The sequence below is a fragment of the Penaeus monodon genome, unplaced genomic scaffold (assembly GCF_015228065.2).
Source record: "Penaeus monodon isolate SGIC_2016 unplaced genomic scaffold, NSTDA_Pmon_1 PmonScaffold_3199, whole genome shotgun sequence".
Taxonomy (NCBI): Eukaryota; Metazoa; Arthropoda; class Malacostraca; order Decapoda; family Penaeidae; genus Penaeus; species Penaeus monodon.
Window position 1 is genome coordinate 1 of NW_023657899.1, and position 25963 is coordinate 25963.

Sequence of the window (25963 nt, forward strand, 5' to 3'; positions counted from 1 at the left end):
GGGGCCCTTTTTTGGCCCGATCTTTTGGCTGGGGCTGCGCTGGTTTCTGGGCTGCGCTCCTGGGGGTTCGGGGTCGGGCCCGCGGGTGGCGTCCCCTTGGGTCTGATTTTTGCTTGGGGTCTGTGGTCTGGGGTGGCTGGGGCTGATCTGTCTGGGGGCTGTCTGGGGTTTTTTGGCTTGGGCTCTGGGGGTGTGTGGGGGTCTCTGCTGCCTGTGCTGTGGGGTGGGGCAACTGTCCCTTGTCTGTTGGTCTTGGGCTGGGGGGCTTGTGTCTGGGGCGGATCTTTGGGGTGTCTGTCCCGGCTGGGGTTGGCTGTCTGTGGGGGTCTGGGATCTTGCCCGGGGGCTGCTTCGCTCTGCTTGGGGCCCGGGGTTCTGGTGGGTCTGGGAATTCTGGGTCTTCTGGGCGCTGGGTTCTGGGGCTTCCTGCTGGGCTGGGTCTTTGATCTCTGTGTGTCTGGGGCCTGATCTGCTGCTGCTGGGTTCTGGTCTGTCTGTTCTGCTGGGGGCTGGGGGGGAATCTGTCTGTTTTTGCCGGGGCTTGGGGTGCTGGCTGGCTGGTCTGGGTTTCCCCGTTTTCTCTTTTCTGGGCCGGGACTGGTTTCTTTTATTGTATTCGGTCTGGGTCTTGGTTTCCTGCTGACTGTTCTGGGGGGCCCGGGTGGTCTGTGGGGTCTCCCTTATCTGGTCTTCTGGGGGTTCTTTCTGGGGGGCCCGCTACTGGGGCTTTTGCTGGGGTGGCGGGGGCTGGGGTCTCTTCTTGGGGGTGGGTCCCTTTTTGGGGCTTTCTCTGCGCTGGGGGTCTGGCTGATCTTCTGCTCTTTCTGGGGTCTGGCTGTCTGGGGTCTTTGGGGATCTTCTGGGTCTTCTGCGGGTCTTCTGCTGGCTCTGAATCTCATCTGGGGCCCTTCTGTCTTGGATCTGGCTTTCTTTCCTCGGGCTCTGTGGTCCTTTTTGCTGCTTTTCTTCTTGGGCCCCGTCTCCTGGGGTGGTGGGCTGGGCCTGCTGGCTTTCTTCTTTGCTGTGGCTGCGTGGTCTTCTGGCTGGGCTTTTGGTTTTTTCTGGGGTCTTGTCGGGGGCTGGTCTGGCTTCTTCTTCTGGGGCTGTCGGCTGCTGGGTCTGGGGTGCTTCTCGTGGGCTCTGATCTGCTGTCTGTTGTTGCTGGTCTGGCTGGGCCTGGGCTGTTCTGGGTTTTTGTCTGGGGGGGGCCTTTTCTGCTGTCTTGGGTCTTCTGTCTGAGGGCCCGGCTGGCTTGGGATCGGGCTGCTCTTGTCTGGGCGTTTATCTGCTTCGTCTTCTGGGGTTTTCTTCTTCTGGGGTCTGTGCTGGCTTCCCTGGGGCTCTGGGGGGTTTTTGGGGTTTGGGTCTTCTGCTGGGCCTGGGGTCTGTTTGCTGTCCCCCCGGGGCCCGTTCTATCTGGTCTTTCGGGGGTCTTGGATCTGCCGTGCTGGGGTCTGTCTCCCGTTTCTGGGGCTGACCTCTGGGTCTGTCCTATTCTGGTCTGTGCTGCTTTTCCCCGTCTGTGTCTCTGATCTGTCTGGATCTGATCTGGGGGGGGGGGCGCTGCTTGGCCCCTTTTATTTGGTCTCTGGGCTGGGGCTTCTGGCTGGTTTTCTGGGGGCTCTGTGGTGGGCTCTGGCTGGGGGCTGGGGGGATTTTTTTGGGGGGGGGTTTGGGGGGGGGGTTTTTTTTCCCCGCTTTGGGGGGGGGGGGCCCCCCCCTTTGGGTTTTTTCCCCCGGGGGGTCTTTGGGGGTCTTCTGGGCCCGGGGGGGGGCCCCCCCCCCCCCTTTTGGGGGGGCCCGGGCTTCTTTTTTCTGGGGTTTTTTTTGGGGGGGTTTTTCCCCCTTTTCCCTTGGGGGTTCTCCGGGGCTGGGGGGGTTTTTTTTTTTTTGGGGGCCCCTTCTGCTGGTTTTTTTCTGGTTTTTCCCCGGTGTTTTGGGTTTTTCGGGGGGGGTTTTTTTTTTTTTTGGTCTGGGCTGGTTGGGTTTGGGTGCTTCCTTGGGGCCCCCTTTTTTTTTTTTTGGGGGGCTGGGTCCGGGCTGCCCTGGGGTTTTTTTTTCCCGTTTTTCCCCGGGTTTTGGGTTTTAGGGGGGGCCCCGGTTTTTGGGGGGGGGGGTTTTTTTTTTTTTTACCCCCTGGGCCTTTTTTTTTCCCCCCCCCCCGGGGCCCGGGGGGGGGGTTTTTTGGGGGGGGTTTTTTTTCCCCCTTTGGGGTGGGCCCCCCGGGGGGGTTTTTTTGGGGGGGTTTTTTGGGGGGTGGGGGGGGGGTTTGGCCCCCCCTTTTTTTTTTTTCTTTTGGTTTGGGTTTTTCCCGGGTTTGGGGGTTTTTTTTTGGGGGTTGGGGGGGGTTTTGGGGGGGGGTGGTTTTTTTGGCCCGCTGGGTTTTTGGGGGGGGGGTCCCTTTTTTGGGGGGGGGGGGGGGGTTTTTCCCGGTTTTTTTGGGTTTTTTTGGGGGGTTTTTTTTTTTGGTTTTTTTTTTTTGGGGGGGGGGGGTTTGGGGCCCCCCCCCTGGGGGGCTTTTTGGGGTTCCCCGGGGGGGGGTTTGGGGTCTGGGTTTTGGGTTTTTTTGGGGGGGGGGGGGTCTGGTTTTTTGTTTTTTTTTGGGTTTTTTGGGGGGGCTGCTTGGGCCCCCTGGGTTTGGGGGGGGGGCCCGGGGGCTGGTCTTTTTTCCCGTTTTACTTTTTTGGGGCTGTCTGCTTTTTTGGGTTTGGGGATTTTGGGGGGCCCCCCGGGGGGTTTTTGGGGGGGTTTTTTCTGGGTTTTGGGGGGGTTTTTTTTCCCCCCCCTTTGGGGGGGGGGGGGGGGGGCCCCCCCCTTTTTTTGGTTTTGGGGGTTTTTTTTTTTCCCGGGGGCCCCTTTTTTCCCCGGGGGTTTTTCCCCCTTTTTTTTTGTTTCCCGGGGCTTTTTGGGGGGGGTCTGGGTTTTGTTTTTTGGGTTTTTTTTCTTTTTGGGGGGGGGGGGGGTTTTTTTTTTGGGGGGGGGGCCCCCGGGGGTTTGGCCCGGGGGTTTTTTGGGGGGGCCCCGGGTTTTTTTTCTTGGGGGGGGGGGGGGGGGCTGGGCCCGGGTTTCCCCGGTTTGTCTTTTTTTGGGGTTTTTTGGTTTGGGGGTTTTTTTTCTTTGGGGGGGCTGTTTTGGGGGGGGGCTTGGGGGGGGGCCCCCCCCCGGGGGGTTTTTTGGGGTTTGGGGGGGGTTTTGGGGGGGGCCCACCTTTTGGGTTTTGTTTTCCCCCCCTTTTTTTTTTTTGGGGGGCCCCGGGTTTTTTTTTTGGGGGGGTGGGGTTTTGGGGTTTCCCCTTTTTCTGTTTTTTGGGGTGGGGGGGGTTTCCCCTTTGGGCCCCCCCCCCCCCCCCTTCTGGGGTTTTTTTTTTTTTCCCCCCGGGGGGGGGTTTTTTCTGGGTTTTTTGGGGGGTTTTTTGGGGTTTTCTTGGGGGGGGCCCGGGGAAACTGGGGTTTGGGGGTTTTTTTGGGTTTTTTTGCTGGCCCCCTGGGGTTTTTTTTGGGGGGGTTTTTTTTTTTTTGGGGGTTTTTTTTTTTCCCCCCCCCCCTTTTTTTTCCCCCTTTTTTTTTGCCGGGGGGGGGGGGCCCCTTTTCCCGCTGGGGGGGTTTGGGGGGTTTTTTTTGCTCTGGTTTGGGGGGCCCCTTTCTTTTGCTTTTTTGGGTTTTTTTTTTCCCCCCCCCTTTTTTTTTTTTGGGGGTGCTGGGGGCCCCCTTTTTTTTTTTTTTTTTTTCTTTGGGGTGGCTCTGGGGGTTTTTTTTTTTTTTGGGGGGGGGGGGGGGGGGGCTGGGGGGGCCCCGGGCCCCTTTTTTTTTTTTGGGGGGGCTGGGTTTTTTTGGGGTTTTTTTTTGGGGGGGGGCTTCCCGGGGAATTTGGGTTTTGGGCCCCCTTTTTGGGGGGGGTTTTTTCCCCCCTTTTTTTTTTTTTTTTTTTTTTTTGGGGGCCCCCTGCTGGGCCTTTTTGGGGGGGTTTTTTTCTTTTGGGGGGGTTTTTCCCTTTTTTGGCCCGGGGTTTTTTTTCCCCCCTTTTCCCGGTTTTTTTTTTGGGGCCCCCTTTTTGGGGGGTTTTCTGTTTCCCCTTTTTTTTTGGGCTGGGGTTTTTTGGGGGAAAACTGGGCCCTGATCTTTGGGGGGGTTTTTTTTGGGGGCTGGCCCCTTTCTGGGCCCCGGGGTTTTTTCCCCCGGCCCGGGGTTTTTGGGGGGTTTTGGGGGGGCCCGGGGTTTCTTTCTTTTTTTTGGGGGGGGTTTTCTTTCCCCGGGGGTTTTTTTTTTTCCCCCCTTTTGGGGGGGGGGGGTTTTTTTTTTTTTCTTCCTTTTTTTGTTTTTTATTTTGCTTTTCCCCCTTTTTTCTTTTTTTTTTTGGGGGGGGGGGGGGTTTTTTTCCCCCCCCCCCCCCGGGGGGGGGGTTTTTTGGGGGGGGGGGTGCTTCCCCCTGGGGGGTTTTTTGGGGGGGTTTTTTTTGCTTGGGGTTTTCTGCTGGGCCCAAGGGGGGGGGGGGGCCCCCCCCGGGGGGTCTGGCTTTTTCCCCGGGATTTTCCCCGGGGCCCCCCCTTTTTTTTTTTTTCTGGGGGGGGGGGGTTTTTCCCCGCTTTTTGGGGGGGGCCCCCCCCGGGGGGGGGGGGGGTTGGGGGGTTTTTTTTTCCCTTTTTTTTTTGGTTTCCCCCGGTTTGGGTTTTCTTTGGGTTTTCCCCTTTTCCCGGTTTTGGGGGGGGGGGGCCCCCCCGGGGGTTTTTTTGGGGGGTGGGGTTTTGGTTTTTTGGGGGGGGGGCCCCCCGGTTTTAATTGGGGCCCCCTTTTTCTTGGGGCCCCCCCCTTTTTTTTTTTTTTTTTTTTTTTTTTCTTTGGTTTGGGGGGGTTTTTTTGGGGGTTTTTTTTTTTGGGGGGGGGGGGGGGGGTTTGGGGTTTTTTTTTTTTTTTTTTTTTTTTTTTTTTTTTGGGGCCCCCGGGGTTTTTTTTTGGTCTTTTTTTCCCGGGCCCCCGGGGGGTTTTCCCTTTTTTTTTCCCCCCGGCCCCCTTTTTTTTTTTTTTTTTGGGGGGGGTGGTTTTTTTTGGGGGCCCCCCGGCCCCTTTTTTGGGGGTCCCGGGGTGGGGGTTTTTTTTTTTTTTCCCCCCCCCCCCGGGGCTGCTTCTTCTGGGTTTGGGGGGATCTGGCCCGGGTTTTTTTTTGGGGGCCCTTTTTTGGGGGTTTTTTCTGGAGGTTTTTTGGTTTTTCCCCTTTGGGGGCTGGGGGGGGGCTTTGGGGTTTTTTTTTTTTCCCCCCGGGGGGGTTTTTTTTTCTGGGGGTTTTTGGGGGGGCCCGGGGGGGGTTTTTTTTTTTGGGGTGGTTTGGGGGGGGCTGCTGCTTTTTCCCCCCGGGGGGTTTTTTTTTTTTTTTTGCTGTTTGGGGGCCCCCTTTTTGGGTTTTGGGTGGGGTTTTTGGGGGGGGGCCCCCCCTGTCCGGGGGGGGGGGTTGGGGGGCCCCCGCTTGGGCTGGGGGCTGGCCCGTCGGTCTTTTGGGGGGGGGGGGTTTTTTTTTTTTTTTTTTCCCCCTGCTGGGGGCCCTTTTTTGGGGGGTTTTTTCCCCGGTTTGGGGGGGGTCTTCCCGGTCTGGGGAAGGGGTTTGGGGGGTTTTATTTGGGGGGGGGCTTTCTTTTTTTGGGGTTTTTTTTGGGGTTTTTTTTTTTGGGGGTTTTTTTTTTTTTGGGGGGGGGGGGGGGGGTTTTTTGGGGGGGTTTCCCCGGGGCTGGGGTTTTTGGGGCCCCTTTTTGGGGGGGGGGGGCCCCCCCTTTTGTTCCCCTTTTCTGCTGGGGGGGGGTTTTGGGGCCCCGCTGTTTTTGGGGGAAGGGGGGGGGGTTTTTTTTTTTTTCCCCTTTTTTTTGGGCCCCCCCCCAACCCCCTTTGGGGGGTTTTTTTTTTTCTTGGGGGGGTTTTTTCCCGGTTTTGGGTTTTTTTTTTTTTGGGGCCCGGGGCCCCGGGTTTCCCCGTTTTTTCCCCCTTTTTTGCCCTTCCCGGGGGGGGCTCTTCTGCTGGGGCCCCGGGGGGGCTGGGGTCTTTTTTGGGGGGGGGCCCCCGGGGTTTTTCCCCTTTTTTTTTTCCCCGGGCCCCCCCGGGGGGGGGTTTTTTTGGGGGTCTTGGTTTTTCTGGTTTTTCCCCCCCTTTTTTTTTTTTTTCCCCCCGGGGTTTTTTGGGGGGTTTCTGGGTTTTCTCTGGGGGGTTTTTTTTTCCCGGGGTTTTTTCCCTTTTTTTTTGGGGTGGGGGTTTTTGGGGGGGGGGGGGGGGGGTTTTCCCCTTTCCCTTTTGGGGGGGGGGGGGGGGTTTTTTGTTGGGGGGCCCTTTTTGGGGGGGGTTTTTTTTTTTTTTTTTTTCCCCCCTTTCCCCGGGGGGCCCCGCCCGGGTTTTTGGGCCCGGGTTTTTTGGGCCCCCCTTTTTGGGGGGCCCGATCTTTTTTTTGGGGGGCTTTTCCCCCGGGGGTTTTTTTTTTGGGGGGGGGGCCCGTTCCCGGCTGGGCCCCCCCCTGGGGGGGTTTTTGCTGGGGGGTTTTTGGGGGGGGTTTCCCCCCTTTTTGGGGGGGGGGGGGGATTTTTTTTTTGGGGGTTTGGGGGGGGGGGCCCGGGGGGGTTGGTTTTTTTTTGGGGGGGCTTTTTTTTTCTTGGGGGTTTTTTTGGGGGGGGGAAAACCCCCGGGGGCCCCGCTGGTTTTTGGGGGTCTGCTGCTGGGGGGCTGGTTTCTTTTCCCCTTTTTTTTTTCTTCTGCTGGGTTTTTTTGGGGGTTGGGGGGCCCCCCCGGCCCGGGGGGTCTGGGTTTTTTCCCGGGTTTTTTGGGGGGGTTTTTTTTCTGGTTGGGGGTTTTTTTGGGGGGGGTTTTTTGGGGGGTTCCCGTTTTTTTTTTTTTTCCCGGGGGGGGGGGGGCTGGGGTTTTTCCCCCCTTTTTTTTGGGGGGGGGCCCGGGGGCCCCCTTTTTTTTTTTTTAAAACTTCCCGGGGGTTTTTTTTTTTGGGGGGGTTTTTTTGGGGGGCCCCCCCTTTTTTGGGGGGGGGGGGGCCCCCCCCCCCTTTTTTTTTTTTCTGGGGTTTTTTTTTTTTCCGGTTGGGTGGGTGGGGCTGGGGGCTTTGGGGGGGTTTTTTTTTTTTCCCGGGGGGGGGGGGGGGCCCCGTTTTCCCGGTTTTTTCCCCGGGGGGGCTGGGCTGGGTTTGGGGTTTTTTTGGGGGGGGTTTTGGGGGGGGGCCCCCGGGGTTTTTGTGGGTTTTTTTTTTGGGGGGTTTTTTTTTTTTTTTTTTTGGGGGGGGCCCCGGGGGGGGGTGGATCTTTAGGGTTTTTTGGGGGCCCGCCCCTGCTGGGGGGGGGGTTTGGTTTTTTTTTTTGGTTTTTGGTTGGGGTGGGCCCGGGGCTTTTGGGGGGTTTTGGGTCTTTCCCCCGCTGGGGGTTTTTTGGTTTTTTGGTTCCCGGGGGGGGTTTTTTTTTTCCCCCGGGTTTTTTTTGGGGGGGGGGGTTTTTTTTTTTTCCCCCCGGTTTGGGTTTTTTTTTGGGGGGGGGGGGGCCCCCCCGGGGGCCCGTTCCCCGGGCCCCGGGGGTTTTGGTTGGGGGTTTTTTTTTTTTCCCGGGGGGCTGGTCTTTTTTTTTTGGGGGGGGGTTTTTTTTGCTGGGGTTTTTTTTTCCCCTTTTTGGGGGGTTTGGGGGGTTTGGGGGGGGTGTCTGGCTTCTGGGTTTTCCCGGTTTGGGGCTGGGGGTTTTTTTTTTCCCGGGGGGGGGGTTTTTTGGGGGGGGGGGGGCTGGGTTTTTTTTTGGGGGGGGGGGGGTTTTGGGGGGGAAACTGGCCCGGGGGGCTTTTTTTGGGTGGGGGGTTTTGGGGGGGGGGGGGCCCCCCGGCTTCTTCTGGGTTTTTTTTCTTTTTTGGGTTTTTGGGGGCCCGGGTTTTTTGGGTTTCTGTTCCCCGGGTTTTGGGGGGTTTTTTTTTTTTTTTGGTTTTTTTTTCCCCCCTTTCTTTGGGGGCTGGGGGGTTTCTGGGGCCCGCTGGGTTTTTGGGGGGGGGGGGTTTTTTTTTTTTTTGGGGGGGGGGGGGGGGGGGTTTTTCTTTTTTTGGGGGTGGGTTTTGGGGTGGGGGGTTTTTTTTTGGGGGTTTTTTTTTTTGGGGGGGGGGGTTTTTTTGGGGGGGGTTTTTTTGGGGGAAACCCCCCCCCGGGGTGGTTTTTTCCCCCCCCCTTTTTTTCCCCCCCTTTTTTTTCTTGGGGGGGGGGGGCCCGGGGGGTTTTTTGGGGGGTGGGGCCCGGGTCTTTTTCCCGTTTTTTGGGGGGGGGCCGGGTGGTTTTTTGGTTCTTTTTGGGGGGGGGGCTGCTTTTCTGGGCCCGGGGTTTTTTCCCCCCCCCCTGGCCCCCCGGGGGCTTTGGGGGGGGGGGGGGGGTTTTTTTTTTTTTTTTTTTTGGGTTTTTGGGGGGGTTTTTGGGGGTGGGCTTTCCCCCCCGGGGGGGGGGGTCTGGGTTTTGGGGGGTTTTTTCTGGTTTCTGGGGGTTCTTTTTGGTTTTTTCCCCCCCGGGGTTTTTTTTTGGTTTCCCCGGGGTTTTTTTGGGGGGTTTTTTTTTCCCTTTTTCTTTTTTTCCCCCCCCGGGTTTTTGGGGCCCTTTTGGGGGGTTTGGGGGTTTTTCCCGTTGGGGCTGGTTTTGGGGGGCCCCCCCCCTTTTGGGGGTTTTTTCCCGGGCTGGTTTGGGGGCCCCCCCCCCCCGGGGCCCCCGGGGGCCCGCCCTTTTGGGGGTTTTTTTTTCCCCGGGCTTGGTCTGGGTTTTTTTTGCCGGGGTCTTTTTTTTTTGGGGGGGGGGTTTTTTTTTCCCCCGTTTTGGGGGGTTTTTTCCCGCTGGTTTGGGGTTCCCCGGGGGGGTTGGGCCCCCCGTTTTTGGGGTTTTTGGGGGGGGTTTTTTTTGGGGGCCCCCCCCGGGGGGGGGTTTTTTTTTGGGTTTTGGGGGGGGGGGTTGGGGGGGGGTTTGGGGGGGGGCCCGGTTTGGGGGGCTGGGGGGGGTTTTTTTGGGGGGTTTTTGGGGGGGTTCCCCGGTTTTGGGGGTTTGGGGGTTTTTTTTGGGCCCGTTTCTTCTTTTGGGGGGGGTTTTTCCCGTCTGTTCCCGGGTTTTGGGGGGGGGGTGTTGGGTTTCCCGGGGTTTTTTCTTTGGGGTTTTCTGGGGATCTTTTTTCTTTTTTTCCCCCCCTTTGGGGGGGCCCCTTTCTGGGGGGCCCCCGGGGGGGTTTTTTGGGGGGGGGTTTTTTTAAAAATTTTTTTTTCCCCCGGGGGAAACTGGGAAAATTTTTTTTGGGGGGGGGGGGGGGCCCCCCCTTTTTGGGGGGGGGTTTTTGGGGGGGGGGGAAAGGGGGGGGGGGGGGGGTTTTTTGGGGTGGGGTGGGTTTTGGGGGGGTTGGTTTTGGGGGGGGGGGGATTGGGGGGTTTTTTTTCCCCGGGGGGGGCCCGGGGGGGTTTTTTTTTCCCCCCGGGGGGGGGGGGAATTTTTGGGGGTTTTTTTTTTGGGGGGGGGGGGCCCCCCCCCCTGCTGGCGGGGGGGGGGGGGTTTTTTTTTTTTTCTTTCCCCGGGGTTTTTCCCCGGGGCCCCCCCCGGGGGGGGGTTTTTTTCCCGGCTTTTTTTAAAAAATTTTTTTTTTGGGGGGGGGGCCCCGCTTTTGGGGGGGGGTTTTTTTTTTTTTGGGGGGGTTGTTTGTCTGGTTTTGGGTGGGGGGTTTTGGGGGCTTTCCCGGGTTTTTTTTTTTTTTTTTGGGCCCGTTTGGCCGGGTTTCCCGGGGGCTTTTTTCTGGGGGCTGGGGGGGGGGCCCCCCGGGTCTGGGGGTTTCCCGGGGGGGGGTTTTTTTTTGGGGGTTTTTTGGGGGGTGGGCTTTTTTTTTTGGGGGGGGGGGGGGGGTGGGCCCCTTTTTTTTTCCCCCGGGGTCTCTGGTTTTTTTTCCCCCTTTTTGGGGCCCGGGGGGTTTTTTTTGGGGGGGGTTTGGGTTTTTTTGGGGTTTTTGGGGGGGGGGGGCCCCCCCCCCGGGGGGGGTTTCCCGGTCTTTTTCTGGGGGGGGCCCCGGTGGTTTTTTTTTGGGGGGGTTCTGGTTTTCCCGGGGTTGGGGTTTTTTGGGGGGGGGGCCCCGGGGGGGGGCCCCCCGGATCTGGCCCGGTCTGCTTTGGGGTTTTTTCTGGTTTTCCGGGGTTTTTCCCGGGGTTTTTTTTTTTGGGGGGCTGTTTCCCGCTGGGTTTTTTTTGGGGCTGTTGGGGGTTTCTTGGGGTTTTTTCTTTTTGGGGGGCTTTGGGGGCCTTCCCGGGATCTGGGGGTTTTTTTTTTTCCCCTTTGGGGGGCCGGGGGGGGGAGGGGGGGCCCCGGGGGGGGTTCTTTGGGGGGCTTGGGGGGGTTTTTTTTCCCCGGGGTTTTGGTTTTCTTTTTGGGGGGGGCCCCCGGGGGTTTTGGGGGGGGGTTTGGGGGGGGGGCCCCCGGGCCCCCGTTCCCGGGCCCTTTTTTGGTTTCCCCGTTTTTTTGGGGGGGGTTGGGGTGGGGGGTTTTTTGGGTGCCCTTTCCCGGTTTTTGGGGGGGGGGGGTTTTTCCCGGTTTTCCCTTTTCTGGGCCCCCCGGGGGGGGGGGGGGGGTTTTTTTTTTTTTTTTGGGGGGCTGCTTTTCCCCCTTTTTTGGGGGGGGGGGGCTGGGGCCCCCTTTTTGGGGTTTTTTGCTGGGGGTTTTGGGGTGTTGGGGGCCCCGGGGGTTTTTTTTTTTGGGCCCCCCCTTTTTTTTTGGGGGGGGGGGGGGGCCCCCCCCCGGGGGGGGGGGGGGGGGGTGGGATTGGGTTCTGGTTTTTTCCCGGGGGGGGGGGCCCGGCCCCTTTTTTTTTTCCCCCCCGGGGGGGGCTTTTTCCCCCCGGGTGGGTTGTGGTTTTGGGGGGGGTTTGGGTCCCTTTTTCCGGGGGGGGTTTTTTGGGGGGTTTGGGGGGGTTTTTTTTTTGGGGTTGGGGGGGGTTTTTTTGGGGGGGCTGGGGGTTTTTTTTTTGGGGGCCCCGGGGCCCCGGGGGGGGTTTTTTTTCCTCTTCTGGGGTTTTTGGGGGTTTTTTTTTTTTCCCCGGGGGGGCTTCTGGGTTTGTTTTCACCCCTTTTTTTCCCCCTTTTTTTTGGGGGGGGGCCCCCCCGGGGGCCCCCCGGGGGTTTTTTTCCCCCCCGGGGGGGGCCCCGGTTTTCCCGGAACGGGGGGGGGCTGGGGGGGTTTTTTGGGTTTGGGTTTTTTTTTTGGGGGGGGGGTTTTTGGGGGCCCCGGGGGGGCCATCTGGGGGTTTTTTTTGGTTGGGGGGGGGGTTTTATCCCGGGTTTTGGGGTTTTTGGGGGGGGGGGTTTTTTTTTTTGGGGTTTTTTGGGGCCCCCGGGGGCCCGGGTGTTTTTCTTCTTTTGGGGGCCCCCGGGGGGGGGGTTTTTTTTGGGGGGGGGGTTTGGGCTGTTTTTCCCGGTTTTTTTTGGCCTTTTTGGGGTTTTTAAACTTTCCTTTTGGGGGTTTCTGGGTTTCTGCTTTTGGGGGGCCCGGGGCCCCCCCCCTTGGCCCCCCCTTTTCCCGGGGGGTTTTTTTTTGGGGGGGGGTTTTTTCCCGGTTCTGGGGGGTTTTTTTTTTTTCTTTCCCGGTTGTTTTTCTCCCCCTTTTGGGGTTTTTCCCCCCTTTTTTTGGGGGGGGGGGGGTTTTTTTTTTCCCCCCCCCGGGGGGGTTTTTTTTTGGGGGGGGGGGTTTTTTTTTTTTCCCCCCGGGTTTTTCCCCCCGGGGGTTTTGGGGCCCGGGCCTTTTTCTTTTTTTTTTTTGGGGGGGGCTGTTGGGTTTTTTGGGGGGGGCTGGGGGGCTGGGGTTTTTTTGGGGGGGGGGGGGGGGGGTTTTTTGGGGGCCCCCTTTTCCCCTTTTTGGGGTTGGGGGGGGCCCGGGGGGGGTTTTTTTTTTTTGGGGGGGTGCTGGCTGGGTTTTTCTTGGGGTGGGTTTTTTCCCCGCTGGCCCCGGGGCCCCGGGGGGGGGGGGGGGGGGGTTTCCCCCTTTTTCTGGGGGGGGGGGGGCCCCTGGTTTTTTGTTTTTTGGGGGGGGGGGGGCTGGTTTTTGGGGGGGGTTTTCCCGGTCCCGCCCTGGGGGTTTTTTTTCTCCCGGGTTTTTCCCCCTTTTTTTTTCCCCCCTTTTTTTTTTTGGGGTGGGGGTTTTTTTTTGGGTTTTTTTTTGGGGGGGGGGGTTTTTTCCCCCGGCTTCTGGGGGGGGGGGGGCCCGCTGGGGGCCTTTGGGGCTTTTCTTTTCCCGCTTTCCCGGGGGGGGTTTTTTTGGGGCTTTTTTTTCCCCTTTTTTTTTTTTTGGGGGGGGTTTTTTGGGTTTCTGGCCCCGGTTTTTGGGGGTTTGGGGGGGGTTTTTTTCTGGGGAAGGGGGGGGTTTTGGGGGCTTCTGGGGGGGGGGCTGGGGGGGGGGCTGGCCCCCGGGGGGGGCCCCCGGGGGTTTGGGGGGGTTTTCCCCCGGGGGTTGGGGTTTCCCCCTATTTTTCCCCGGACTGGCCCCCTCTGGGGTTTTTTTCCCCCGGGGGTTTTCTGTTTTTGGGGGGGGGGGTCCCCCCGGGGTCTGGGGGGGTGGGGGCCCGTTTGGGGGTTTTTTCCCCCCCGGGGTTTTTTTCCCCGGGTTGGGCCCGGGGGGGGGGGCCCGGGGGGCCCCGGGGGGGGTTTTTAAAAAAATGGTTTTCATCTTGGGGGGGGTTTTGGGGGGGTTTTTCCCGGGGGGGTTTTTTTGGGGGGGGGGTTTTTGGGGGTTTTCTTTTTCCCCCCCCTGGGCCCGAAGGGGGGGTTTTTTAAACTGTCTGCCCGGTCTGGGGCCCCCGCTTTTGGGGGTGGGGGGCCCCCCCTTTTTTTCTGGGGCTTTTTTTTTTTTTGGGGGGGGTTTTTTTTTTTGGGGGGGGGTTTTTTTCCCAATTTTTTTTTTTTGGCCCGGCTGGGCCCCTTTTTTTGGGGTGGGGGCCCCCGTTCCCGTTCCTTTTTTTCTTTGGGGGGGCCCGGGCCCGGGCCCCGGTCCCGGCTGGGGGTTTTTGTTTTGGGGGGTTTTTTTGGGGGGGGCCCGGGGTTTTTGGGGGGGGGCCCCGGGGGGGGTTTTTTTTTTTTTGGGGGTTTCTCGTTTTGGGGGGGGGGGGGCCCCCCCCCCTTTTTTCCCCCGGGGTTTTTTTTTTTTTGGGGGGGGCTTTTCTGGTGGGCTTGGGGGGAAAGGGGTGTTGGGGGTGGGGGGGTTTTTTTTTTTTTGGGGGTGTCTGTTGGGTTTGGGGCCCCCCCTTTTTTTTTTTTGGGGGGGTTTTTTTTTTGGTTGGGTGAAAACCCCCGGTCCCGGGGGGGCCCCGCTGTTTTTTTTTTCTTGGGGGGGGGGGTTTTTTTTTCCCGGTTTTTTTTCCCCCCGGGGTGTTTTTTTTTTGGGTTTTTTTGCCAAACTGGGGGGTTTTTGGGTGCCCGGGTTTTGGGGGGGGGGGGGATCTGCTGGGGGTTTTTTCCCCCCCTTTCCCCGGGTTTTTTTTCCCCCCTGGCTGGTTTGGGGGGGGGGTTTTTTCCCCCGGGGCCCGGGGGGGGGTCTGTTTGGGGTTTTCCCGCCCCTTTTTTTGGGGGGGTTTTTTTTCCCCGGGGGCCCCGGTTTGGGGGTGTTTTTTGGGGGGGCCCTTTTTTTTTCCCGGGGGGGGGTTTTTTTTTATCTGGGGGTTTTTTTTTTGGGGGGCCCCCCCCCTTTTTTTTTTTGGGGCTTTTGGGGGGGGGGGTCTTTTGGGGGGGGGTGGGGGGGGTTTGGGCCCCCTTGGGGGTGGTTTTTTCCCGGTTTTTTTTTGTTTTTTTTTTGGGGGGGTTTTTTTGGGGGGGCATCTGGTGGGCTCCCGGCTGGGGGGGCCTTTTCCCTTTTTTCTTTTTTTTCCCCCTTTTTTTTGGGGGGGTTTTTTTGGGGGGTGGGATCTGTTTCCCCGGGGTTTCTTTGGGGGGGCTTTTTTTTGGGCCCTTTTTGGGGTTTTTTGGGGGGGGGGGGGGGGGGGTTCCTTTTTGGGCCCCCCTTTTTTGGGGGTTTTCTTGGGGTTTTTCTTTTTTGGGGGGGGGGGGGCTGGCCCCCCTTTTTTTCCCCGGGGGGCCCCTGGGGCCCCGCTGGGGGGGCCCGGGGTTTTTTAACTTTTTTTTTTGGGTTTTTTTTGGGGGGGGGGGGGTTTTTTCCCCCCCGGGGGGGTTTTTGGTGGGGTTTTTCCTGGGGTTTTCCCGGGGGCTGGGTTTTGGGGCCCGGGGGGTTGGGGGGGGGGGGGCCCCCCCGGGTGTTTGGGGTGGGGGGCTGGGCGGGTTTTGGGGTTTTGGGGGGGGGGGGGTTTTGGTTTTTTTTTTTCGGGGGGTTTTTTTGGGGGGGGGGCTGTCCGGGGTTTTTTGGGGTTTTTCCCCGGGTTTTTTTTTTTTGGGGGGGGGGGGGCCCGTTGGGGGGCCCTTTTGGGTTTTTTTTTGGGGGGGGGGGGGGGTTTTGCTGGTTTTTTTCTGGGGTTTTTTTTTGGGGGGGGGGGTTTTTTTTTGGGGGGGGGGTTTTTTGGTTTTTCCCGGGGCCCCCGGGTTGGGGGGGGGGGGGTTTTTTTTTTTTTGGGGGGGGGTTCCCCCGGGGGGGCTGGTGGGGTTTTGGGGGGGGGGGTCCCTTTTTTCTGGCTTTCCCCCTTTTTGGGGGTTTTTTGTGGGGGGGGGGGGGGGGGGGGGGGGGGCCGGCGCCCCCCCCCTTTTTTTCTGGTTTTTTTTCCCGGGGGGCTTTTGGGGGGCCCCCTTTTTTCCCCCGGGGGCTTTCTGGGTTTTGGGGGGCCCCGCTTTTTTCCCCTTTTTTGTTTTTTTTGGGGTGGGGGGGTTTTTTTTTTTTTTGGGGGGGGGGGGGGGTTTTTTTTGGGTTTTTTTTTTCCCCCCCTGGGTTTTGGGGGGTTTTTTTTTTTTTCTGGGTTTTTTCCCCCTTTTTTTCCCGGGGGGGGGGGCCCCCTGGGGGGGTTTTTTTGGGGGGGGTTTTTTTGGGGGGGTTTTTTGGGGGGTTTTTTTTTTTTCCCCCCGGGGCCCCCTTTTTCCCATTTTTTCCCGGGGGAAACTGTTTTTTTGGGGGGGGAAAAAAAAAAAACTGGGTTTTGATCTGGCCCGCTTCCCGGGGGAAAACTTTTTTTTTTTTGGTTTTTCCCGTTTGGGGGGGGCCCCCGGGTTTTTGTCTGGGGCTTGGGGGGGTTTTTTTTTTTCCCCCTTTTGGGGTTTTTGTTTTTTCTGGGGGGGGCCCCGGGCTGGGGGGGGGGGGGTTTTTCTGGGCTGCTGTTTTTCCCCCCCGGGGGGGGGGGGGGGTGGTTGGGTGGCCAAATTTTTTGGGGGGTGGCGGGTGTTGGGTTTTTTTTTAAATTTTTTTTTCTGGTTTTCTGGGTTTTTTTCCCCGGGTTTTTGGGGGGTTTTTTTCCCGGTTTTTGGGGGGTGGGGAAATTTGGGGGGATCGGGGGGGGGTTTTTTTTTTCCCCGTTTTTCCCCCGGGGGTTTTTTCCCCCCGGGTTTGGGGGGGGCCCGGGGTTTTGGGGGGGGTTTTCTGGGGGGTTTTCCCCGGGGTTTTCCCCTTTTTTGGGGGGTGGTGGCTTCTGCTTTCCCCGGGGGCCCCCCCCTGGTTTGGGGGGGCCCCCCCCGCGGGGGGGGGGGTTTTTTTTTTTTGGGGGGTTTGGGGGGGGCTTCTGGGGGGGGGGGTTTTTGGGGGGTTTTCCCCCCCCGGGGGGGGCCCCCCCCGGGGGGCCCGTTTTGGTTCCCCTTTGGGGTGTTGGGTTTCCCCGGGGGGGTTTTTGGGGGGGTGGGGGGGGGGGGGATCTTTCCCCTTTGGGGGCCCCTGGGGGCCCCCCCCCGGGGGGGGGGGGGGGGGTTTGTGGGGGGGGTTTTCCCCCTTTAAATTTTTTGGGGGGGGGGTTTTTTTTTTTTTTTTTTGGGGCCCGCTGGGTTTTTTTCTGCTGGCCCCCCCCCTTTTTGGGGGGGTTTTTTTTGGGGGGGGGGGTTTTTTTTTTTTGGGCCCCCGGGGGGTGGTTGGGGGGAAACCCGGGGGCCCCGGGTTTTGGGGTTTGGGGGGGGGGGGGGGGGGGGTTTTTTTGGGGGGGGGGTTGGGGGTTCTGGCTTTTGGGCCGGGTTTTTGGGGGGGTTTTTTTCCCGTTTTTGGGGGGGGGGGGCCGGTCTTTTTCCCGCTTGGGTTGGGGGGTTTTGGGGGGGCCCCCCGGGGGCCCCCCGGGGGAAAACCCCCCCTTTTGGGGGGTTTTTATTCCCCCTTTTTTGGGGGGTTTTTTTGGGCCCGCTTTTTTCGGGGGGGGTTTTGGGAAACTTCTTGGGGGGGGGTTTTTTTGGGGGGTTTTTTTTCCCGGGGGAAAAAAAAAAAATTTTTTTCCCGTTTTTTTTTTTTGGGGGGGGGGGGGGGGCCCTGGTGCTTTTTTTGGGGGGGGGGGGGGGGGGTTTTGGGGGGGGCCCGCTTTTGGGGGGTTTTTTTTTTTTTTTTGGGGGTTTTTGGGTGTTTTTTTGGGTCTGGGCTGGTTTTTTTTCTGGGTTTTTTTGGCCGGGGGTTTTTCCCCCGGGGGGGTGCTTATCTTTCTGGTTGGGGGCCCCGGGTTTTTTTTGGGTGGGGCCCCGCTGGGGGCCCCCCCGGGGGTGGGGGTTTTTTCCCGGGCCCCTTTTTGGGGGGGGTTTTTTTTTTTTTTTCTGCCCCGGGGGTGGGGGTGGTTTTTTTTGGGGGGGGCTGGTTTTTTGGGGGGGGGGGGGTTTTTTTCCCCCGGGTTTGGGGGGGGGCCCGGGGGCTGGGTTTTCCCCCGGGTTTTTTTTGGGGGGGCTGGGGGGGCCCCGGCCCCCCTTTTTTTTCTGGTTTTTTGGGGGGGGGGGGGCTGGCTTTTTTTGGGGGGCTTTGGGGTTTTTTTTTTCCCCCCGGGGGGGGGTTTTTTCCCCCCCCCCCGGGGGGGGGGGGGGTTCCCGGGGGGGGGGGGGCCCGGTTTTTGGGGGTTTTTTTTTTTTTTCTGGGGGGGGGGGGGGGGCCCGCTGGTTTTGGTGGGGGGTTTTTTTTCCCCCCGGGGTTTTTTTTTTTTTTTGGGGGTGGGGGGCTGCCCGGGGGTCTTGGGCCCCGGGGGGGGGGCCTTTTTTTTACTGGGCCCGGCCCCTGCTGGGTTTTTCCTTTTTTCTGGCCCCTTTGGGGGGGGGGGGGCCCCGGGGGGGGGGGGGTTTTGGGGTTTTTGGGGGGGTGGTTTTTTTGGGGGGGGGGGGGGGGGGCCCCCGGGGGGGGTTGGGGTTTTTTTTCCCCCCCCCTTTTTTTTGGCCCCTTTGGGGGGGGGGGGGCCCCCCGGGGCCCCCTTTGGGGGGGGGGCTTTTGGGGGGGGCTGGGGGGGGGGGGGTTTTTTTTGGGGGGGGGGGCTGGCCCCCCTTTTTTTTTTTTTTTTTTTTTGGGGGGTCTTTCCCCCCTTTTTTTTTCCCCCCCCGGGGGTTTTTTTTTTTTTTGGGGGGGGCCCCCCCCGGGGGGGGGCCCCGGTTTTCCCGTTTTTTGGGGCCCCTTTGTTTCCCCCCTTTTTGGGGGTTTTTTTGGGGGGGGGGCCCCCCCCGGGGGGGGGGGGGGGTTTCTGGGGCCCGGGGGGTTTGGGGGTTTTGGGGTTTTTTTTTTGGTTTCTGCTGGGGCCCCCCTTTTTTTTTTTGGGGGGGCCCCCCCCGGGGTTTTCCCCGGGGGAATTTTTCCCCCTTTTTTTGGGGGTTTTGGGTTTCCCTTTTTTTTTGTTTTCCCGTTTATCCTTTTTTGGGGGGCCGGGCCCCCCCTGGGGGGGTTTTTTTTTTTTTTTTGTGGGGGGGGGGTGCTTTCCCGGGGGGTTTTGGGTTTTTGGGGTTTTTTTTTTCCCGCCCCTTTGGGGGGGGGGTTCTTGGGTTTTGGGGTTTTTTCCCCCCTTTTTGGGGCCCCGAAACCCCCCGGGTGGGGCTTTTGGGGGGTTTGGGTTTTTTTTTTAAAACTTCTTCCGGGCCCGGGGGGGTTTTTTTCCCGGGGGGCCCCGGGCCCCCCTTTCTGCCCCGGGGGGGGGGGGGGGGTTTTTCCGTCCCTTTTTTTTTTTTTTTGGGCCCGGGGGGGGTTTTTTTGGGGGGGGGGGGGAAAATGGCTCCCCTTGGGGGCCCCTTTTTTTTTGGGGGGCCCCCCGGGCCCGGTTTGGGGGGGTTTTGGGGGGCCCCCCCCCCTTTTTTTTCGGGTTTTTTCCCCGGGGGGCTTTGGGGGGCTGGAACTTGGGGTTTTTTTTTTTCCCCCCCGGGGGGCCCCCCCCTTTTTTTTTTTTTTGGTTCCCGGGGGGCCCCCCCTGGCTGGGCCCGGGGGGCCCGCCAAAAAAATTTTCTGGCTTTTTTTCTGGGGGGGTTTTTTTGCTGCTGGTGGGGTTTTTTTTTTTTCCCCGGTTTTTGGGGGTTTTGGGTTTTCCCGGGGCCCTTTTGGGGGGTTTTTTTTTCCCGGGGGCCCGGTTTTTTTCCCCCCCTGATCTGGGGGTTTTTGGGGGCCCGGTTTTTTTTGGGGGGTTGGGCTTTTGGGGGTTTTTTCTTGGGGGGGGGGGGGGGTGGGGGGTTTCTTTTGGGTTGGGTTTCCCCGGGTTTTCCCGGGGGTTTTTTTTCTGGGGGGCTGGGGGGGGTTTTTTTTGGGCTGGGGGGGGGGGGGCCCCGGGGTTTTTTCTTTTGGGGGGGGGGGGGTTTCCCTTTTTTTGGGGGGTTTTTTTTGGGGGGGTGGGGTTCCCTTTTCTGGGTTTTTTTTCCCCCCCCCCTGGGGGCCCCCCGGGTTTTGGGTTTTTTGGTTTTTGGGGGGGGTTTTTTTTTTTTGGGGGGGGGGGTTTTTGGGTTTTTTTTGGCTTCTGGCTGGGGGGGTCTGGGCCCCGGGGAAATTTTGGGGGTGTTGGGGCCGGGTTCCCCTGGGGGCCCCCCCCCCCCGGGGGGGGGGGGGAGGGGGGGTTTTTCCCCCTAAGGGGGGGGGGCTGCTGTTTCCCGTTTTTTCTGGGCCCGCCGCGGGCCCCTGGCCCGGTTTTTTTTTTTTGGGGGGTTTTGGGGGTTTTTTGGGGGCCCTGAATTTGGGGGGGTTTCCCCTGGTGGGGCCCCGGCCCCTGGTCTTGGGGTTTTTTTTTTTTTGGGCCCGGGGTTTTTTGGGGGGGTTTTTTTGGGGTTTTTTTTCTGGCTGTTTTCCCCCCGGGGGGTTTTTGGGGGGGGGGGGGTTTGGGGCCCCGGGGGGGCTTTTTTTTTTTTGGGGGGGGGGTTTTTTTTTTTGGGTTTTCCCCCCCCCGGGGATCTGCTTTTGGGGGGGGGGTTCCGGGGGGGCTGGGGGGGGGCTGGGGGGGGGCCCCCCTTTTTTTTGGGGGGGGTGGCTTGGGGGCTGGCTGGTTTTTTTTTTTGGGGGGTTTGGGGGTTTTTTGGGGGGGGGGCTTTGGGGGCCCCCCCTGGGGTTTTTTTTTTCTTATCTGGGCCCCGGGGTTTTTTTTCCCCGCCCTTTTTTTTTGGGGGGGGGTTTTTTTTTGGGGGGGGGGGGGCCCCCCTTTTTTGTCTGTTGGGGGGGCCCGGGGGTTTTTTTTGGGGGGGGGGGGGTTTGGGGTTTTGGGGGCTGGGCTGGTTTTTTTTTGGGGGTTTTTTTTTCCCCCTGGGGTTTTTTTTTTTTTGGGGGGGGGGGGGGGGGGGGTGGGGTTTTTTTTTTCCCCCCGGGGGTTTTTTTTGGGGGGGGCCCGGGTTTTTTTTTGGGGGTCTGGGGGCCCCCGGGGTTTTGTTTTTTTTTCTTTTTCCCCCGGGGGGGGGGGGGGGCCCCCCCCCCTTTTTTTTTTTTGGGGGGGGGGGCCCCGGGGTTTTTTTGGGGGGGGGCTTGGGGTTTTGGGGGTGGGGTTTTTTTTTTGGGTTTTTTGGGGGGGCCCCCCCCTTTTTTTTTTGGGCCCCCCGGGGGGGGTTTTTTTTTTTTTGGGGGCCCGGGGGGTTTTTTTTTTTTGGGGGTTTTTCCCCCCGGGTTTTCCCCCTTGGGGGGGGTTTTGGGCCCCGGGGGGGGGGGTTTTTTCTTTTTTTTTTGGGGGGGGGGTGGGGGGGGGAAACTTTTTTTTCCCCCGGGGGGTTTTGGGGGGGCTTTGGGGGGCCCCGCTGGTGGGGCCCCGGGGGGGTTGGGCCCGGGGGGGGGGGGGGGAAATTTTTTTTGGGTTTGGGGGGTGCCGGGGGGTTTTTTTCCCCTTTTTGGGGGTTGGGGGCCCCCCTTTTTCCCCCTTTTGGGGGTTTTCCGGGGGGGGGGGGCCCCCCCCCCCTTTGGGGGGGGTTTTTTGGGGGGGGGGGTTTTTTTTTTTTTTTTTTTTCCCCCCCCTTTTTTGGGGTTTTTTTAAATTTTCCCGGCCCGGGGAAAAACCCGGGGGGGGTTTTTTTTTTTGGGGGGGGGGTTTTTTTTGGGTTTGGGGGGGTTTTTTTTTTTTCCCCCCTTCTTTGTCTTGGGGGGTTTTTTGGGGGGGGTTTGGGTTTTTTTTTTCCCCGGGGGTTTTTCCCCCTTTTTGGGGGGCCCCGGGGGGGGGGGCCCCGGGTGTTTTTTTGGGGGCTGGGTTTTTTCCCCGGTTTGGGGTTTTTTTTTTTCCCCCCCGGGGCCCCGCTTTTTTTTTGGGGGGGGGGGCTGTCTGGGGGTTTTTGGTTTTTCTGGCCGGGCTCTGGACTGGCCCCGGGGGGGCCCCCCCCCGGGGCCCCCTTTCCCGCCCCCTTTTGGGGCCCCGCCAAGGGGGGGGCCCCCTTTTTTTGGGGGGTTTTTTGGGGGAATTTTTTTTCCCCCCGGGTTGGGGGGTTTTTGGGGGGCCCCTTCCCGGGGGTTTTTTCCCGGGGGGGGGGCCCGGGGGGGGGGGTTTTTTTTTTGGGCCCCCGGGGGGGGGGGGCCCCGGGGGGGGGGGTTTTTTTTTTTTTTTTGGGGGTTTGGGTTAAAGGGGGGGGGTTTTTTTTGGGGGTTTGCTGGGGTTTTTTTTTCCCCCCCCCGGGGGGGGTTTTCTTGGGGGGGGGCCCTTTTGGGGTTTTTTTTTTGGGGGTGGGCTGGTGGGGTGGGGGGTTCCCGGGGGGGGGGGTCTTTGGGGGTTTTTTTTTTGGGGGGGGGGGGGGTTTTTTGGGGGTTTTTTTGGGGGGGGGGGCCCGGCCCGGGGTTTTTTTTGGGGGGTTTTTTGGTTTGGTTTGGGGGGTTTTTTTTTTTCCCGGGCCCCGGGTTTTTTGGTGGGGCCCCGGGGGTTTTTTCCCGCTTGGGGGGGTTTTTCTGGGTTTTGGGGGGGGGGGGGGCCCCTTTTTTTTTGGGGTTTTTGGGGGGGCCCCGGGTTTTGGGGTTTTCCCGGGGTTTTTTCCCGTTTGGGGGGGTTGGGTGGGTTTGGGGGTTTTTCCCCCCTTTTTTTTTTTTTCTGGGGGGGGGGGGGGGGGGTTTTTTTTTTTTTTTTTTCCCGGGGGGGTTTTTTTTTTCCCCCCCTTTCCCCGGGGGGGGGGGGGCCCCCGGGGGCCCCCCCTTTTTTTTGGTTTTCCCTTTTTTTCCCCGGGTTGGGGGGGTTTTTTCTGGGGGGGGCCCCCCCTTTTTTTTTGCTGGGGGGGGGGTTTTTTCCCCCTTTTTTTTTCTGTTTTTTCTTGGGTTTGCTGGGGTTTTTGGGGGGGCCCGGGGTTGGGTGGCCCGGGGGGGCCTTTTTTTTCCCCCCTTTTTTTTTTTAACTGGGCCCGCTTTTGGGGGGGGCCCGGGGGTGGTTCTTTTTGGGGGGGGCCCGGCCCCGGGGGGGGGGGCTTGGGTTTGGGGGCCCCCTTTTTGGGGGGGTTTTTGGGGGGGGGGTTTTTTTTTTCCCCGTCTGGGTTTTTTTTTGTGGGGGGGTTTTTTTTTGGGGGTTTTTGGGGGGGGCTGGGCGGGGCTTGGGGGGGGGTTTTTTTTTTTGGGGCTTTTTTTTTGGGGGGGGGCCCCCGGTTTTGGGATTTTTTTTCCCGGGGCCCGGGCCCCCGGGGGGCTTTTTGGGGGCCCGGGGTGGACCCCGGGTTCCCCTTTCTGTTTTTTTGGGTGGGGGGGGTTTGGGTTTTTCCCCGGGGGGGGGGTGGCCCCCGGGGGGGGGGGGAAAAGGGGGGGGGGGCCCCCCCTTTTTTTTTTGGTTTTTTCCCCCCGGGGTTTGGGGGGGGGTTTTTTTTTTGGGGGTTTTTTTTGGGGGGGGGGGGTTTTTTTTCCCGGGGGGGGGCCCCGTTTCCCCTTTGGGTTTTTGGGCTGGTTTCCCCGGGGTAAGGGGGGGGGGGGGTCCCCCCTTTTTTCCCCCCCCCCCTTTTTTTTTGGGGGGTGGGGGGGGGGATCTGTTTTTTTTCCCCCGGGTTTCCCGGGGGATTCCCCCCTTTTGGGGGGGTGTCTGCTTTGGTTGGGGGTTTTTGGGGGGGGGGGCCCCGTTTTTCTTTTTGTTCCCGATCTGGGGGGTTTTTTTTTTTCCCCCTTTTTTTTTTTTGGGGCCCCTTTTTGGGGGGTTTGGGGGGTTTCCCCCTTTCTTTTTTTGGGGGGGGGTTTTTCCCGGGTTTTTGGGGGGGCCCCCTGCTTCTGGGTTTTTCCCGGGGGGCTTTTGGCTTTCCCGGGCCCCTGCTTTTCTTGGGGGCCCCCCCCCCTTTTTTGGGGGGTTTTTTGGTCTTTGGGGGGGCCCTTTTCTTGGGTTTTGGGGGGGGGGGCTGCTGCTGGGCCCGGGGGGGCCCCCCGGGGGGGTCTGTTCCCGGGTTTTTGGGTTTTTTTTTGGGGGTTTTTTTGGGGTTTTTTTTTTTTGGGGGGGGGGGGGTTTCCGGGTTTTGGGGGGGGGGGGGGGGTTGGGGGCTTTTCCCCTGGCCCGGGTTGGGGTCCGGGGGGGGCCCGATCTGGGGGTTTTGGGGGGGTTTTGGGGGGTTTTTTTTTCCCCCCCTTTTTTGGGGGGTTTTTTGGGCCGGGGGTTTTTTTTTGGGGGGGGCCCCCCTTTTTTTCCCCTTTTTGGGGGGGGGGGGGCCCCCGGGCTTTTGCCCCCCTTTTCCCCTGAACCCCCCCTTTGGGGTTTTTTCTGGGTTTTTTTTTGGACCCCCCTGGCCCTTTTTTTTTGTTTTGGGGGGGAAACTTCCCGGTTTTGGGTTTTCTTGGGGGGGGGTTTTTTTTTTTTTGGGGGGGGGGGTTTTTTTTTTTTTTTGGGGGGGGGGGTTTCCCCGTTTGGGTGGTTTGGGGGGCCCCCGCTTTTTGGGGGGTTTTGGGGCTTTTTTGGGGGGTTTTTTTTTTCCCCCCCGGTTTCCTGGGGCTTTGGGGGGGCTGGGGGTTTTTTTCCCCCCTTTTTTTTTTTGGGGCCTTTGGTTTTTTTGGGGGCCCCGGGGTTTTTGGGCCCGGGGGGGGGGGGTTGGGCCCGCTGCTGGCTTTGGGGGGTTTTTGGGGTTTTGGGGGGGCCCCGGGGGCCCCCTTTTTTGGGGGTGGGGCCCCGGGTTTCCCGGGCCCCCCTGGGGGGGGGGTTTTTTTTTTTTTGGGGGGGTTCTTTTTGGGGGGCTGGGGGGGTTTTTTTTTTTTTTTTTGGGGGTTTCTGGGGTTTTTTTTTTGGGGTTTGGGGGGGGGGGGTGGGGTTTTTTTTTGGGGGGCCCCCGGGGGGGGGGCCCCCCCCTTTTTTTTTGGGGAAACTGGGGGGGTTTTTTGGGGGGGTTTTTTTTGGGGCCCGCCGGGGCTTTTGGGGGGGGGCCGGTTTCTGCTGGCCCGGCTGGCGGGGGGGCTGGGGGCCCCGGCTTGGGGGGGGGGGGGTTTGGGGGGGGCCCCGGTTTTACCCCGGGGGGCCCGTTCCCCTTTTGGGGGTTGGGGCCCCCCTTTATCTTTTCGGGGGGGGGGGCCCCCGGGGGGGGCCCCCCCCCTTTTGGGGGCTGGGTTTGGGGGGGCCCCCTTTTTTTTCTGTTTTTTGGGGCTTTTTTGGGGGGGGGGGGGTTTTTTTGGGGAAACTGGGGGCCCCTTTCTGGCTGGGGGGGTTTTGTCTGGGGGGCCCCCCCCTTTTGGGGTTTTTTTTCCCCGGGGCCCCGGGGCTTCCCCTTTTTTTTTTTTTGGGGGGGGGCCCCGGTTCCTTTTGGGGTTTTTTTTTCCATCTTTTTCCCCCCCTTTTTGGGTCTGGGGGGGTTTTTTTTTTCTTCTTTTTTTTGGGGGGGGTTTTTTCCGGGGGTTTTTCTGCTGGGGCCCTTTTGGGTTTTTTTTTTGGGGGGGGTGTTTTTTTTTTTTTTCCCCCCCCCCATCTGGGGGGGTGGGGGCTTTTTTTGGGGGGCCCGGCCCGGGGGGGGCCCCCCCTTTCTTCCCGGGGGGTTTCCCGGGGGGGTTTTGGGCCCCCGGGGGTTTGGGGGGTTTTTTTTCCCGGCTGGGGGCCCCCCCGGGGGGGTTTTTTTTTTTGGGGGGGGGGGGGTGGGTTTTTGGGGGGGGCCCCCCGGGGGGCCCCGGGGGCCCCCCCCCCGGGGGGGGGGCCCGGGGTTTTTGGGGGTTTTTTTTTTTTGGGGGGGGGGGGGCCCCCCGGGGTTTTTTTTTTTGGGGGGGGGGGGTTGCTTTGGGCCCTTTTTTCTTCTTTGGGGGGGTCCTTTTTTTTTCCCCGGGGGGTTTTGGGCTGGGGGAATCTTGGGGGGGGGGGTTTTGGGGGGTTGGGGGGCCCCGTTTTGGGGGGGGGGTTTTGGGGGTGGGGCTGGTTTTGGGGGGGGTTTGGCTTCCCCGGGTTTTTTTCCCCGGGTTTTGGGGGGGGGGCCCCCGGGGGCCCCCGGGGGGGGTTTTTTTTTTTTTTTCCCCCCTTTTTTTTTCTTTTTTCCCCGCCCTTTTCTGGGCCCCCGGGGGGGGGGGGGTTTTTTGGGGGGGCCCCCCGTTTTTTAAACTGGTCCCCTTTTTTTTTTTTCTGGTTTTTGGGTTGGCCCGTTCTTGGCTCTGGGGCCCCGATTTTCTTCTGCTGCTTGTTGTGCTTGCTGTGATTTTCTGTCTGTTCTTTGGTGATCTTCTGTTCTGCTGGTTTTTCTGTGACTGCTTTTCTTGGGCCCGGGCCTGCCTGGGGTCTGCCTGGCTGCTCCTCTGCTGATCTGATCCTGCCTATCTCTGGTCTGTTCTTCTCCTGTGTGTGGGTGGGGCCCTTCCTGTCTGCCTTTCTGTCTTGCCTGGCTGGCTGGCCCGCTGTGCTGCCCGGGCCCCTTTTGATTTTTCTGTCTGGGTTCTTCTGATTCCTTTCGGGGTGGTCTGCTGCTGCTGCTCCCTTTGGGTTTTTTTGGGGTCTGCTGACCTGCCTTTTGGGGTTCTGTCTGGGCCCGCTGCTGGCTGCTGAAACTGGGCTTCTTCTGATCTTCTCTTGGCTTCCCGTCTGGGGTGGGGGGTTGCTTTCTGGCTGCTTCTGGTTTTTGTTTGGGGGGTTCTGGTCTTACCTGGCTGCTGTCTGCCTCGTGCTCCTGCTGATCTGCCTGGGGTCTTGCGGGTCCTGCCTGGGTCTGGCCTGCTATTCTCTGGCTGGCCTGTCTTCTGGGTCTGGCCCTTTGGGGGTTTTTTCCCCCTCTGTAAGCCCGCCTTCTGGGGGCTTCTGCTGGGTTTTTCTTCTGCTCTTTCTTGGGGTTTTTTGCTTCTGGGCCCCGTCTGGTGCTGTCTTTTCTGGCCTCTGCTCTGCTGTTGCTGGGGTTACTTGGCTGGTGTTCTGGGTGGGGGCTGTTCTGCTGCCCCTTTCTGGCTGTCTTCTATCTTTTGTTCCCCGTGGGTGCTTCTTCTGTTGGTTTTTCTTCTGGCGCTTCTTTCTGGGGGGCTCTTCCTGGCTGTCTGGGTCTCTCTTTCTGGGTTCTTGTCTGCCCGGGGTCTGCTTGTTCTGGGGCTTTCTATCTCTTCCCCGTCCCGGGGGGTCTTCTGGCTCTCTTCTGTTGCTGCCCCTTATTTGGTCTCTGTCTGCTCTTTTCTGTGGGGTGCTCTTCTGCTCTGTGGTGTCTCTCTGGTGGCTGTCTGTCTTGGGTGCTGGATCTCTTTATCTCTGCTGCTTTTTTGTCTGGCCCCCCTTCTGCTGATCTTCGTCTCTCTTTCTTCTGCTCTGGTGTCTGCTGGGGGTCTCTGTTTCTGC

The 25963-nt window shown here is 60.1% G+C and overlaps 1 protein-coding gene across 1 annotated transcript; it reads right to left on the minus strand.

Annotated features, from left to right (window-relative positions):
- Window positions 1-40: 40 nt before the first annotated feature.
- LOC119570577 (basic salivary proline-rich protein 2-like) lies at window positions 41-25530 on the minus strand (the record flags this gene model as incomplete). Its single annotated transcript, XM_037918258.1, has 4 exons — window positions 41-586; window positions 722-1342; window positions 1444-1646; window positions 25151-25530. Coding segments are annotated over 4 exons (1750 nt in total), but the record flags the coding sequence as incomplete, so codon positions are not given.
- Between the last annotated feature and the right edge of the window lie 433 nt (window positions 25531-25963).